At 34.1% G+C, this 13,749-nt stretch overlaps 1 protein-coding gene across 5 annotated transcripts in view; it reads left to right on the top strand.

The window, feature by feature from the left end:
* Positions 1–13,749, top strand: part of ERBB4 (erb-b2 receptor tyrosine kinase 4) — a 1,174,422-nt gene that overhangs the window by 868,394 nt on the left and 292,279 nt on the right. For all 5 annotated transcript variants that reach the window (XM_003812504.7, XM_003812503.7, XM_003812506.7 and 2 more), the window contains exons 13-14: positions 2,592–2,724; positions 8,498–8,591. In XM_003812504.7, the coding sequence (XP_003812552.2) occupies positions 2,592–2,724; positions 8,498–8,591 (227 nt within the window). The remainder of the gene's footprint in view (positions 1–2,591; positions 2,725–8,497; positions 8,592–13,749) is intronic.

Here is a 13,749-nt window from a genome sequence, read left to right as displayed (position 1 = left end):
ATGGCTAAAATTGGGAGAAAATAGTTGCAGAATATATAAAAGACTCTCAATACTCATTAATAAGAAACAATCAATACAATATAAAATGGGCAAAAGATTTGGTGGCACTTGACCAAACGAGATATGTAAAAATAAACACATTAAAAGATATTCAACATTTTTAATCATTAGGAAAATGTGAATCAAAACCACAGTCGGGAACTACTACATTCAAATTAGATAGTTTGAAATTGAACAAACTGACCACATCAGTGTTGGTGAAGATGTAGGGAAACTAAATTTTGAGTTGTGTTCATTGATGGTAGGAATGTAAAATGGTACAACTACTTTGAAAAACAATTTGACAGTTTCTTAAAGAGTTAATTATATACCTACCATATTGTCCAGCCATTCCTCTCCTGGGTATTTATCTAAAGGACAAGAAAGTGTATGCCCATACAAAGACTTTTACACATATATTCATAGTAATCTACTACTACTATTTTTAACATCCAAAATGGAACAGTCTAAATGTCTGTCAATAGGTGAATGGATTATAAATTTAATATATCCATACAATAGAATATACTCAGTAATAAAAGTGAATAAACTATTGATACATGCAGTAACATAGATGAAACTCAACATAATTATGTAAATGAAAGAAACTATATAAAAACAGAAAATATACTGTATAATTTCGTTTATTAAAAATTGTAGAAAATGCAAACTAATGTACAGTGAGTAACAGAAAGCAGACCAATGATTGTCTAAGGAGGATGGTGCGGAGGCAAGGATTACATAAGGTCATGAGGAATCATTTGGAGATAATGAATACATTAATTATCTTGATTGTAGATGTGGTTCATGATGTCAGCACTTATCAAATGGTATACTTTATATATGAGCAGTATATTGTATGCTATGTATACCTCAATAAAACTGCTGCACACAGACACACACACACACACACATTTCTCTCTTAAACTATACTGACAGAGATTATTCAAGAAGTAGCAAGATTTGTTGATAGATCTAAGTCTGCCTTTAAAAAATTTTTACACAGTTTACCATAGGGGCCTTTTTAATAACCCCAGGATATAGAACAAAGAAAATATGAATTGGAATATTTGTTTCACTGTTTCAGAACTAGTCAGGATCACAGGTGTGGGCGATTTGCTCTGTCAAGCATATGTTAGAGAAGTTAACTTTCACAGATTTCACAGATATAGTTCCCTGCTTATATTACACTACCATATTCAGTGCCATCCCAACCCACCTCACAAATGTTCTTCCCATAAAATTTTACATCTCATAATAAGTAAAGTTGGTAACTAATGGAAAGATAAAGTTGGTTTTGATGTTTTAATCTTCTTTAGAATTATTATTTCATGAAAACCACATAAAGTTGTGTTTCAAATACCTCAGATCATTTTCAGACACACAGAATAACATTTGAAGTATTTATGGCTCTTCTTATCAATATCAAATCTCCCTTCACTAAAATAATGTCATGCAGTATAAATAATAATATCCTGAATAAAAGATATTCAGTATAAAGGGAAACAAAGATGGTTAGCCTTAAGTGGAAATTTAAAAATTATTTGGCCCTTCTGCCATCAACAACAAAAAATAGAGATAACATAGAGATAACACTAAAGACTATTGTTACTGCTTTAATCTCTACACTTCTGCATAAATAATCACTGTAATTTGCTGAATATTCTTTCAAAACTTCTTCCTTACATATGATGACTTGACTAATAGCAAGGTAGACCTAGCCAGAATACAGCAGAGTCCTGTAGAAAACTTATATTTTGGTTGGTGCAGTGCCTCACAACTGTAATCTCAGCATTTTGGGAGGCTGAGGTGAGTGGATCACTTGAGGTCAGGAGTTTAAGACCAGCCTGGCCAACATGGTGAAACCCTGTTTCTACTAAAAATACAAAAATTATCTGGGCATGGTAGTGTGAGCCTGTAATCCCAGCTACTCAGGAGGCTGAGGCAGGAGAATTGCTTAAACCCGAGAGGTGGAGGTTGCAGTGAGCCAAGATTGTGCCACTGCACTTGGATCTGGGTGACAAAGCAAGACTGTCTCAAAAAAACAAACAAGAGAAAACTTGTGTTTTATTTCTATTCCTTTCTCCCCTTCTTACCCTCTATAAATTATTCTTTTTCTTTCTCTTCCTCTTTTAATACTTTTTTTGTTTCAGGACATTTTTTTCTATTTCTTCATGACGCTCTCAAACTGAGAAACCAAAATATTTTATTTATTAGTGGAGCAAAGCATTGGCTTGAGAGAAGTGTGGTTTATTCTTTAGCTTGGACGGATAATTTATATCACCTGTCCTCCCAATAGTTTTTATATAGGCAATTCACTTTTGTTTAACCTTATGAAAAATGCAAGATTGCTGTACAAACACAGCTACTAGGACTCTGCAATATAGAAGAAGTTGTGGGTAGGATGGGACATGACAATGGGATAGGTCACCAAAGTCATTTGCCATATATCTCTTTTAAGTGAACTCCTTTAGAAATAGCATTACCTAGGAAGATTTTAAGTTTTGACACAATCCTCTGTTTTATTTCCCCTTGATTTTGGTGTTTCACAGCTGCTGAAGGAATGGTGTGCAACCATCTGTGTTCCAGTGATGGCTGTTGGGGACCTGGGCCAGACCAATGTCTGTCGTGTCGCCGCTTCAGTAGAGGAAGGATCTGCATAGAGTCTTGTAACCTCTATGATGGGTAAGGCTTCTTCTAGGGTTGCCTTCACCTCATGAGCTTTGAAGGACTGATTAGTTCTGATTTTTTTTTTTTTTTTTTTTTGAGACGGAGTCTCGCTCTGTCGCCCTGGCTGGAGTGCAGCGGCACGATCTCGGCTCACTGCAAGTTCTGCCTCCTGGGTTCACGCCATTCTCCTGCCTTGGCCTCCCAAGTAGCTGGGACTACAGGCGCCTGCCACCATGCCCGGCTAATTTTTTGTATTTTTTAGTAGAGACGGGGTTTCACCGTGTTAGCCAGGATGGTCTCGAACTCCTAACCTAGTGATCTGCCTGCCTTGGCCTCCCAAAGTGCTGGGATTACAGGCGTGAGCCACTGCACCTGGCCTAGCTCTGATTTTTAAAATTATAAGAAAATGGTAAAATGCAGGCCAGGATTTTTAAGGAGAGCTCTTGTTGCATAAAGGAGACAACACATAGACGAATTCTTTTAAGGAAAAATAATTTTATTTGAAATTACGAGTTCAGATACATAGTTTACTATTGTATGCATTTTTAAAAACATACTCGGACAATTCTTATTATAGCAATTTACAGTTAAGCAAAATTGAGAAATGTATTCCAGTTTTCTTTATGAAGGGGATTGTTATAAGTAATCTTCCTCTCCATGTATCCCAATAATATTTTTTATTTTCCTCTCATACTTCTCTATAAATTTCATCTGGAGTGCAAGTTTTCTTTTTTTTGTTTGTTTGTTTGTTTTGTTTGTTTGTTTGTTTTTTCTACTCACTTTTATGTCTATTTGTATATAGGAATGGCTTGTTTCTGTCTTTGACAAGTGCTTAGCCCAATAGAAAAACTACCACTGTAGTTTCTATTTGAAGTGGTTTTGAAAGTGTTCTGCCGGGTTTTAGATAATCTAAGCAGTATTTTAAATTAAGTATTTTTAATTTTATCTGGTATTTCAATAATAACATTACTGATAGTAGAACCTAGTAAGTACCTGGTTGCATAACATTTCATATATTCATAAAATCACTTTATCATAACATATTATTTGATGCATCATTCTTGTCCTTCATTAATGTGATAATGTATTTTTAGTGCTGCTCCTAAGTCAAATTTTCTTATGTTGCTCACTGAAAGTATTTTCTTTATTTATTTTTATTTTTATTTTTACTTTTATTTTTATTTTGAAATGGAGTCTGGCTCTGTTGCCTGGCTAGAGTGCAGTGGCGCGATCTCGACTCACTGCAAGCTCCACCACCCAGGTTCATGCCATTCTCCTGCCTCAGCCTCCCGAGTAGCTGGGACTACAGGCGCCTGCCACCACGCCCGGCTAATTTTTTGTATTTTTGGTAGAGACGGGGTTTCACTGTGTTAGCCAGGATGGTCTCGATCTCCTGACCTCGTGATCCACCTGCCTCAGCCTCCGAAAGTGCTGGGATTACAGGCGTAAGCCACTGCGCCTGGCCTCTTTTTTTTTTTTTTTTAATTTATTTTTTTTGAGTCTAAGTTTTGCTCCTGTTGCCCAGGCTGGAGTGCAATGGCCTGATCTCAGCTCACCACAACCTCCACCTCCCAGGTTCAAGCAATTCTCCTGCCTCAGCCTCCAAGTAGCTGGGATTACAGGTGCCCGCCACCATGCCGGGCTAATTTTGTATTTTTAGTAGAGACAGGGTTTCTCCATGTTGGTCAGGCTAGTCTCGAACTCCTGACCTCAGGTGATCTGCCTGCCTCGGCCTCCCAAAGTGCTGGGATTACAGGTATGAGCCACTGCACCCGGCCTGAAAGTATTTTCAATAGTTTTGGAAAGTATAGTTTTGAAGTTCTTTCATTTCTTCATGTGCCTCATGAATTATCCCACTGGATCCAATAAATAACACTGGAATTTTGCATTTTACATGAGAAAAATAAAAATATATAGATCATAATGATATTGACATGTCTCTTCTTTGCAAGATGTCCAAAACCAATTCCCTCCATAAAATATAAGGGAAAATATTAATATTAGAAGCATAAGTATAAAAAATTTTAAATAAGAATTTAATCATTTTTCAGGGAAATTTTAGCATTTAATTTTGTGAGGTAACTTTGGCTTGTAATTTGGAAATGAATTGGAAATTATTTGCTGCTTGTCTCATTGAATCATATTTATGCTTGTTCCCAATATTATGAACATAAAATACCTCAGATCAAAATATGCTTGCTTTTGCATTCAGCAATTGATAAATGAAACAAAACACAATAGACTAATAAATTAAAATGAAACACAATAGACTAATTTCATTAAGTGAATATTACATTAAAAGTTTATTGAATATATATGTGCAATACTAAAGAGGAAATTATAGAAATCATTTTGTGTAATAGCAGCATCTTATAAATATAGGGAACTGGTTTAATTAAGTATGGGCTAAACTCACAACACTATATAGGACTCAAGCCAATGCTAGAATGTAAGGTATCTGATTTTTCATCTTGATTTTTTGTTTGTTTTTTTCCCAGAACACCATTGTTTTTATTTAATATTACAGTTTTTAGCTTTTCAGAAATATGAAATTTATAAACATGTGTGTGTATACACCAGTTTCTGTCTCATTTCTACAAAAACAATGAAAGCTAACCAAAAGAAAAATACAGGTTTCCTGAGGAAACACTGATTACCACACTGTTTTTTATATTTAGCATATTTCATATTTACATTATAAAATCAAATCTGTTAAATTAACTTAGTTTTTAATGTATTTTGCAGTAATTATGGCACCCCAGGAAACCATAAGCATGGGGCTAGTTTGAAAGATGATCAACTTACGTATCTTGTAAAAGACTGGTGCAATTCTTGCCTGCCCAGTGATGGATTGCCCACCTTCCATCTTGTGGTATGGGCTAGTTTCTTTCAACATTGGCTGATGGTTATGATAGCCTTTGAGGAAGAACAAGTGTATATCCCAACTTCATTGCTTCCTAGTTGAAACATCCAAACTTGGGCAAAAGATCTAATCATTCTAAATTGGTTTTCTTATGTGAAAATTGGGAATAATAATGGTGTTAACTTTATAGGACAGTTGTGATTATCAAATGAGAAAATGGGTAAGATCTTGTTGGAGTTTCTACCATAAATATTATCATTATTTTCTTTTTCGTCTATTTATCTGAGTTGATTAAATGGTTAAATAGAATCGCCATTTTTGAAACTACTGAAAGTAATCAAATATAAATATGACATTTACCAAAATCCAGGGAGCCTATTTGTTATATATATGTATATTATATATTAAATATATATATGTTAAAAAATGTGGCTCCAGAAGAGAAGAAATCCTAAAAAGAGGACTTTTTGAAGGGAAAAATGAAAATCAGTCAATTACTGGCTGATTAGCATTCAAATCCATGTCATATAAGTCACTGTATTTCAACAACTCTTAACTACAATGCTCAAGCAATAAAAATGAAAAAGATAGGTAACTGCAATGGAACTTTAGAACTTCCCATATCTGTCAACATGCTTAAACTCTTGTGAAAGTTTAAGAACAACACAGAAACATCAAAGAGGGAACCAGTCTAAGCTCCTTCTAAGTCTTTTTACATTTTATAATTGCAGCTTCTCAATGAAATCTTATTTTTTCCTTTTACAGAGGATATTTTAAAAAATGAGGCTTAAGGAAGTTGAAGTATTTAAGGCCTAGAAATAGTAGTGTCAGTCCTGGGGTTTAGATTTGGAAAAACTAGATCCCAGAGTATTCACTCTTGATCACAGGACTTGCTAAGGTAACACATACAACAAAAAACTGTGAGAAATGTTTCATAGCAAAACCAAGTGAAACAAAGCTCCCCATCCAAAGCTCATAATAAATAGACTATAAATTGTTAAATCTGATTCAAGTGAAAGGGTAACTCTGGCAAAGTCACAATGGAATCACTAGAGGACAGGAAAGAAAAAGAGAAATTATGGAGAAAGTCACAATAAAGGGCAGAAGAAGTAATAGAGATTGCCAGGAGGATCTTTTCTGAGAGCAGGAAAAATCAGAAGCCTGTCAAATGGAAATCTATGGAAGAAAAGGGCAGTAGGCCATCTCCATGATTGTTTTATGACATACATTTTATTCCTCAACTCTGCGTGTGGGGAAGTGGGTTTTGGAGAAGAAGAATAAGAAAAACGTGACCTTTGTTCTAGTAATATGAAAACTACGACCTTCATTTAGTACCATAAACTTTTAATCACCCAAGAAACTATTATCCAAAACCAGTGGATAATCTCAAGTGTGCTATAATTGTCATAATTTTGTTATGCAAACAATGCTTTTGATTATTTTTATAATTTTACTACCCTCCCATACCAATTCATTTTGACTTTTATATTCTGAAGGTTTCCTTTGTTGAGTACTTTGTATGGTTTATGTCAGTGAAGCATGCAAAAGATCACCTGTCTTTATGTAATTGTGATTTTAAAATTAAGAAAATTTATAAAAGGTTTGATCCATAACAAACTGCTATCTCACTTTATAAAATGCATAATCCATGTAACTCAATATATGTGCATTTCATACATAATTAAGCCATCTATTTATGCTATTCATTTGGAAAACCAAACTTAATTATTTTGCCTTGGAATAGATGTAGTCTTAAACTAACCGGCAGAAAACATAGCTCATCATTGTACTTCTTTCATTTATTAAGGCTTTACAGTACTCAAATGAGAAAAAAGTGAATGCTTCACTTTAGGTAAAAATATATTTTAATGTATCACTTAATGAATCAAAAATTGCCATATCTGTAATGCTATTGGTGTGGAGTAGTAACACAGGACACAAAAGCACAAAATAATAAAGTAGCTAAACATCGTCAAATTTTATTAATGATTTGTAAATGGCATTTTAAATTGTCTGTACTCAGTACTTTATCCTCCTGTATTTTAGTGGGATGGGGTGGTTTAACATATTATAGATGACTGATATCTAATTATTGCTATAATAATTTTGCCATAGACATTGATTGTAAAATTCATAACTTGATAACATGTAATATACAAATAGCCACAAAAATGTAAGGATATGGGAAGGGATGACCACCATCCCAGGAGATTTCAAGTAGAAAGTTTTAGGATGTTACCATTAAACTGTGTCTTTTATTGTATACCATATAGAATTACTTCAAAAAGAATTTAGACTGCAAAAAGATGTTGTGATATTAGATCAATAATATAAGAAAATGAAATCTACCATAAAAAGATATTTTCTCTAATTCTCCAAGGCAGATATTTTAGAAGGAGAAGAGGAATCAAAGTAGTTTTTGAAATTTCACCAAAAATAAATTGAAGAGTCTTGGGATTTGAAGGACAAGGATTGGGAACATTCATGTAACTTAGCAACAAGAAAAATACAATAGTTCTTTCAGAGTTTAGAAATAAAAGCTTCTCCAAGAGTAAAATTGTATATAAAGACAAAACAGGCACAGCCTTATTTAAAAAGGTAAAAATGGTTTTACTGTGTCATCAGAAGAGTTATACTTTGTAGCTTTTTTTTTTTTTTTTTTTTGAGATTGCTGGAATATGTCTTGCAGGAGAGAGGTTTCCAGAATGAGTCTAACATTGAACTCAATGGAGGGCAGGGAGAGCCATCTGGCTGCAGTTTATCTTTTCTCCTAATGGAAAACTTAATGTTTCTGATGCTCCTGGCACATAGAGAAACAAACTTTAGAATTTACTCTGCCAATAGGACTTTTAGCAGATGTTACTTCATTTGTTAAGTTGACAGCTTGTTTGCTTACACCTCCTCATGTGGCTGATGTTTTCACAGTGAATTTCGGGAGTTTGAGAATGGCTCCATCTGTGTGGAGTGTGACCCCCAGTGTGAGAAGATGGAAGATGGCCTCCTCACATGCCATGGACCGGTAAGCCTGAAGACATCTGTGGTGTGTTGGCTTACTTAGTATCATGTATGAATGTTTGTTATTATTTTATCATTTATTCATCCATTCAATAGCTACTTATAGGATGCCATGGGGAAACATGTTTATCTGCCTACAAGAGGCTTAAAGTTTAGTAGTAGAGATAAAATAGTTAAAAAGTCGATGTCATACATATTTATTCTCCAGATAAAATATAAAATAGTTAAATGGAATTATAAGATATAGAGTAGTCCTGGACTATTGCACAGTATAGAAAAGAATAATTAGATTGAAGCATAATCACTAACATAATAAAAATATTTATAAATTGTTATAGAAATACAAATGAAGGAAAAACTAATTCTGTCTTTGGGATGGAAATTGAGACATCAAGATAGGCTATAGAGAAGTGATGCTTGAGCTATGCTTTGAAGAATAATCTGGAAAGAAGAAACATATAAACATATGCAAATGTAAAAGTTCATGTTGTATTTGAGGAAAGCTATCACACATTTTTATATGCATTTAATCCTTTAACTGTTGTGGCACTGTGAAAGACAGTGGAAAGAAGGAGACAAGTACTCATAAACTAAAATCTAAAGCAGTGCAATAAATACTATGGCAGAGGGAAGAATTGAGCTATGAGAATCCAAGGAGGGGTTATAGGATTAGGAAAGTTCTCATGGATGAGGTCTCATTTACATAGTTTGAAGTAAGCCTCAGAGAGAAAATTATAATTATTTTTTAGACCTCTCTTTGGTTTCCATCATTTGAGTTTTTCTTAATAATGAGATCAGTATAAATTTTTCATTCCTAAGTATCATTTTCATCCTTCTTTAGACAAATTTCCAGTTTATCTGTGTTATTGAATCCTCTCTCAATGGATAATTTGAGACCAACATTTGAATGTAGACAAGAGCTTCACATTGCTCTGTACAATTTCATTGAAAATTTAAATAGTATTAATTTTTATACCAGAATGCTTATTCAGCACTTAATTAGCTTAGAAAAAAAATATATATCATTGAGCCCTCCAGACTTCCATTAGGCCCCAGTGAGCTGCTCTGGAACTTTATCTAAAGAAAGATGTGGAAAAGTTGGCCATTTCAGAGGACGACCACAAGGATGATTAGCTTGGAAAATTAGACCTCTGAGAAAAAGAAGTGGTGTTGCTTGGTGTGAAGAACCAAAGTGTAAAAGGCAATTTAATATGTAATGATCTCCAAGTAACTATGCAAAGGGCATTTGCAGCCATTTTCTTTCTCCATTATGGACAGTCATGAAAAATACAATTAACTAACAGTGTGAGAAATATGAATTCTGTAAAGAATGTCATGAAACACAGGGAAGTGCATTTCTGTAATGGCTTGTTAAGGCAGGTTGGGATATCTGTATGAGTCTTTAAAAACGAACATATTTAGGTAACTTCTTGACTGTTAATCATGGAATGAAAAAATCTCTTTCTGAGAGACTGAAACTTTTCAAAATGTATAATTAAAATAATCAAGGATTTGGCTCTCTCATCTGAATAGGCTGGGAATCATCATAGGCCCTCTAGATCCAATCATAATATATATTAGACATAGATTTACAGAAACGCTTTTCAAAAAATTATGAGCAACTACCAAAACTTGCCTAATGTTTCATTTGTGAATCACTACAGGTGCCACTGCACTGATATTTCCTATAAATATCTTATTACAATTTTCTAGATTAGTTTTATTTCTTCACACATGTAATTTCCTATTTCTTTCTCTTAACCTTTTTAGTTTGAGCAAGGCTTTAAGAAACATCTTATTCATTTATTCAGCAAATATTATTTAGTACCTAGTTTGTGCCAGGCTTCATGAGTATACATATTGTTAGGTTTTTAAATATTAGAAAATTCAAACATTAATATTCAAAATTATTTCTCAAAAATTAAGAAGTTGCATTATTTGCATATTTTAATTTTTTCACATTATCTTTTCTTCATCTATTGTATACTGTATAATGAAAATACATTCAAGTAATAATATTTTGGCCTTTCTTGCAATTGTGACTTTTCAGAAAAATCAAATATATTTATGAACTAATACTTTTAGTTCACCTAATCCTATAGACAAAAAACTAATCTGCTTAAATGTTGCATAATAAGACACCATATTTTTTTCTAATTTCATAAAAAAAATCCCATGTCTGAAAACTTGATGTTCGCTTACCATCTGTAGCAAAGTCTAACCTTCACTAAGGAGAGACTTCAACAACTGTCCCTTCAGTATGCCTTTATTAGTTTTCAGGTGTGAAAAAAGTTCAGTGACCACTTTACCTATGAATCAAGTCAGAATTAATATGATTATCTTGGATCATATTTGTATTAATGATTTAACATACATTACTGAGGGCCTTTTGTGAGCTAGTTCTGTGCTAGGTATTTGCACCTACATTTTATTTTATTGTCTTGTAGGTATTACTCCCATTTTTCCAATGAGGAAATAATCTCAGAGATGTTAAATGAATTGCTCAATGTACTTAAATGAATTGTTCTGTAGTATTGAGACCTTTGGAATCACAGTTTTACCATCCAGTCTCAGTGTGCTTATCAGTTCCATGCTTTTTCTCTTCTTCATGATGCCTCCTGTTGCATAAAATTGTGCTAGTGAATAACTCATTCATTAATTTCTCCTAATTTGTGGGTTTTTGCAGTTTGTTTATTCATTGTTCCTCAAAAAACTTGAGATGGTTATAAAAATATACATTTTTAGAACTCCAAAAGTTGATTTTTAAAATTATTTATAGTTAAAGAATCAGTAATCTTTGAATGCTAAGCAGGTAAGAACACGACGTCTTTCAGTAACGGTGTCTGAAAAACTGGCATGGCTGAGCTCAACTAGTGGCTCAAACATTGCTCCCACTATGGTTTGGTTTCTTTCAACCCTTAATGATTCATATTAGGTTTTTGCCTGTTTCTGGGCCCACATGTTAATGACCGCAACTAGAGTCAGAGATGGTTTTGTGTGCCAGATAACAGTCATCTATCATTTAAGATATCCAAGAGGTTCTGGAAGCTTCTCCATTAGACTGGCATTTTGATGAAATTGAGGGAGAAGTCATCAAGCCATTTGGAAATCCCATTCCTGATCTTATGATATATTCTGTTGAAATCACATTTTTTGATCTATGAATATTTCCCCAATGACAAAAACTGATATATACTTATGTTTACCAAACACTGTTACATCTGAAGCATGCTATCACTTTCTCCCTTTAAAATATAAAGAAAGTTAACCAATAATGATTAGAAAGTTACTCCAAAAGTCAGCACGTCAGTAGGATATGAAACTGTGACTCAACTATAGAAGTTCTGACTGTAAATTTCTTGTACATCTCAGTTTTTTGTCCCCCAGGAAACAATGTCTTCAGTGCAATAGGGATAAAATGCTTTCAGGGACTATGATAGCTATAAGTAAAATGAGATAATATAATCCTACTTAAAAATGACAGAAATTTAAGGTAATCTTGCAAGGGATAGATTGGAAATAAAAGAAGGCCTTTGCGCTTATGTCCTTGTCTGTCCACACTTGGTCTTCTATATTTTATTTAATTTTTTATAATTTTATTCACTCTGCTTTACTTTCATTACTTTTAGGCAGTCCTATCCAGAAAGGTATAGGAGGAAACATGAGAAGAAAGACAAGCCTGGGAAATCAGACAGTTTCAGGAGACCAAAACTTAGGCTAGAGAGGCAGCAAAAGAAGAGAAAAAATAGTAAGGGAACTGATTTTGAAATACATTCCTATAAAAGTGAAAACGCTGTTAAATTTAGGTTAATAAAGGTTGTGCTGCTGTAACAAATAACCTCCATATTGCAGTAGCTTACATAAATAAGTTTAAGTTCTTTTTTTTCATGTAAAGTACATAGTTGTTTTTTGCTTGTTTTCTTTTCTTTTTTTTTTTTTTTTTTTTTTTAAGACTCACTCTATCGCCCAGACTGTAGTGCAGTGGCGTGATCTCAGCTCACGGCAACCTCTGCTTCCTGGGCACAAACGAGTCTCATGCCTCAGCCTCCTGAGTAGCTGGGTTTACAGACATGTGCCACCATGCCTGGCTAATTTTTATATTTTTTGTAGAGATGGGGTTTCACCATGTTGCCCAGGTTGGTCTTGAACTGCTGGCCTCAAGTGATCTGCCCACCTAGGCCTCCCAAAGTGCTGGGATTAAAGATGTGAGCCACCACACCCATCCATCTTGTAAAGTACACTGGAAATCTGGGAAATGTTCTAAGGCAGCGAGCCTCCCTGTTATGGTCTACCATTCAGGGATGCTTTTAATTTATGGCACTTCCACTTCTACATGGGGTCTGTGAGTCATGGCACCAGAGAGAGAAGGCTGGAGAGTTAAGCACTAGTTATCTCATAGTCACCTCTAGTTATATTCCATTGTGCAAATTAAGCCATATCTTATCTCTGGTGGGAGGAGAATTATAATGTTCTCATGTGACTGGAATAGAAGATAATTGGTCACTGGTGAATAATAAATATGTCTTTTACAGTAGCTACCAGAGAAAAACATCAATGACGACTCAAAAAAAAAAGTCATGCTTCTATAAGGATTCAGCCTATCCTTTAGTTGTCTGTCTAGATTATTGACTCCAGAGGTAGTTTAGAAATAGGGATAAGGAAGAATATTGCCTTGACCTTCATTTTCTATTATTGCACTGATCAATTCATTTATTGTGCCTCGGTTCTTAAAGCCTTTGGGAATATAATGAAAGAAGAGTAAACATTAGACACAGGTATATTTCTTTAAGTCTCTTTATTATGGAAATGAGATGGGGAATCAGTATGTTTCTTTTTCTGAGATTTGCCAGGACATTTTTAGTTATGTCAGCCTGGGACATTAGGTTTTCTATCATGATAATACAATCAAATACAGTCATGCACTTCATAACGACATTTCAGTTAGTGATGGACATATGCAATGGTGTTACCATAAAATTATAATATCTGCCTTTACTGTACCCTTTCTACATTTAGATATGTTTAGATACACACATGCTTATTGTTGTATTACTACTGCCTAAAATATTCAGTACAGTAATATGCTGTGCAGTTTGTAGTCCAGGAGCAAAAGGCTATACCATATGGCCTAGGTATAAAGTAGGCTACACCATACAGGTTTG

Source organism: Pan paniscus, chromosome 13 (assembly GCF_029289425.2).
Source record: "Pan paniscus chromosome 13, NHGRI_mPanPan1-v2.0_pri, whole genome shotgun sequence".
NCBI lineage: Eukaryota > Metazoa > Chordata > Mammalia > Primates > Hominidae > Pan > Pan paniscus.
Note: the sequence above shows the minus strand (reverse complement) of the source record. Positions and strands in the feature narration are given on the sequence as shown.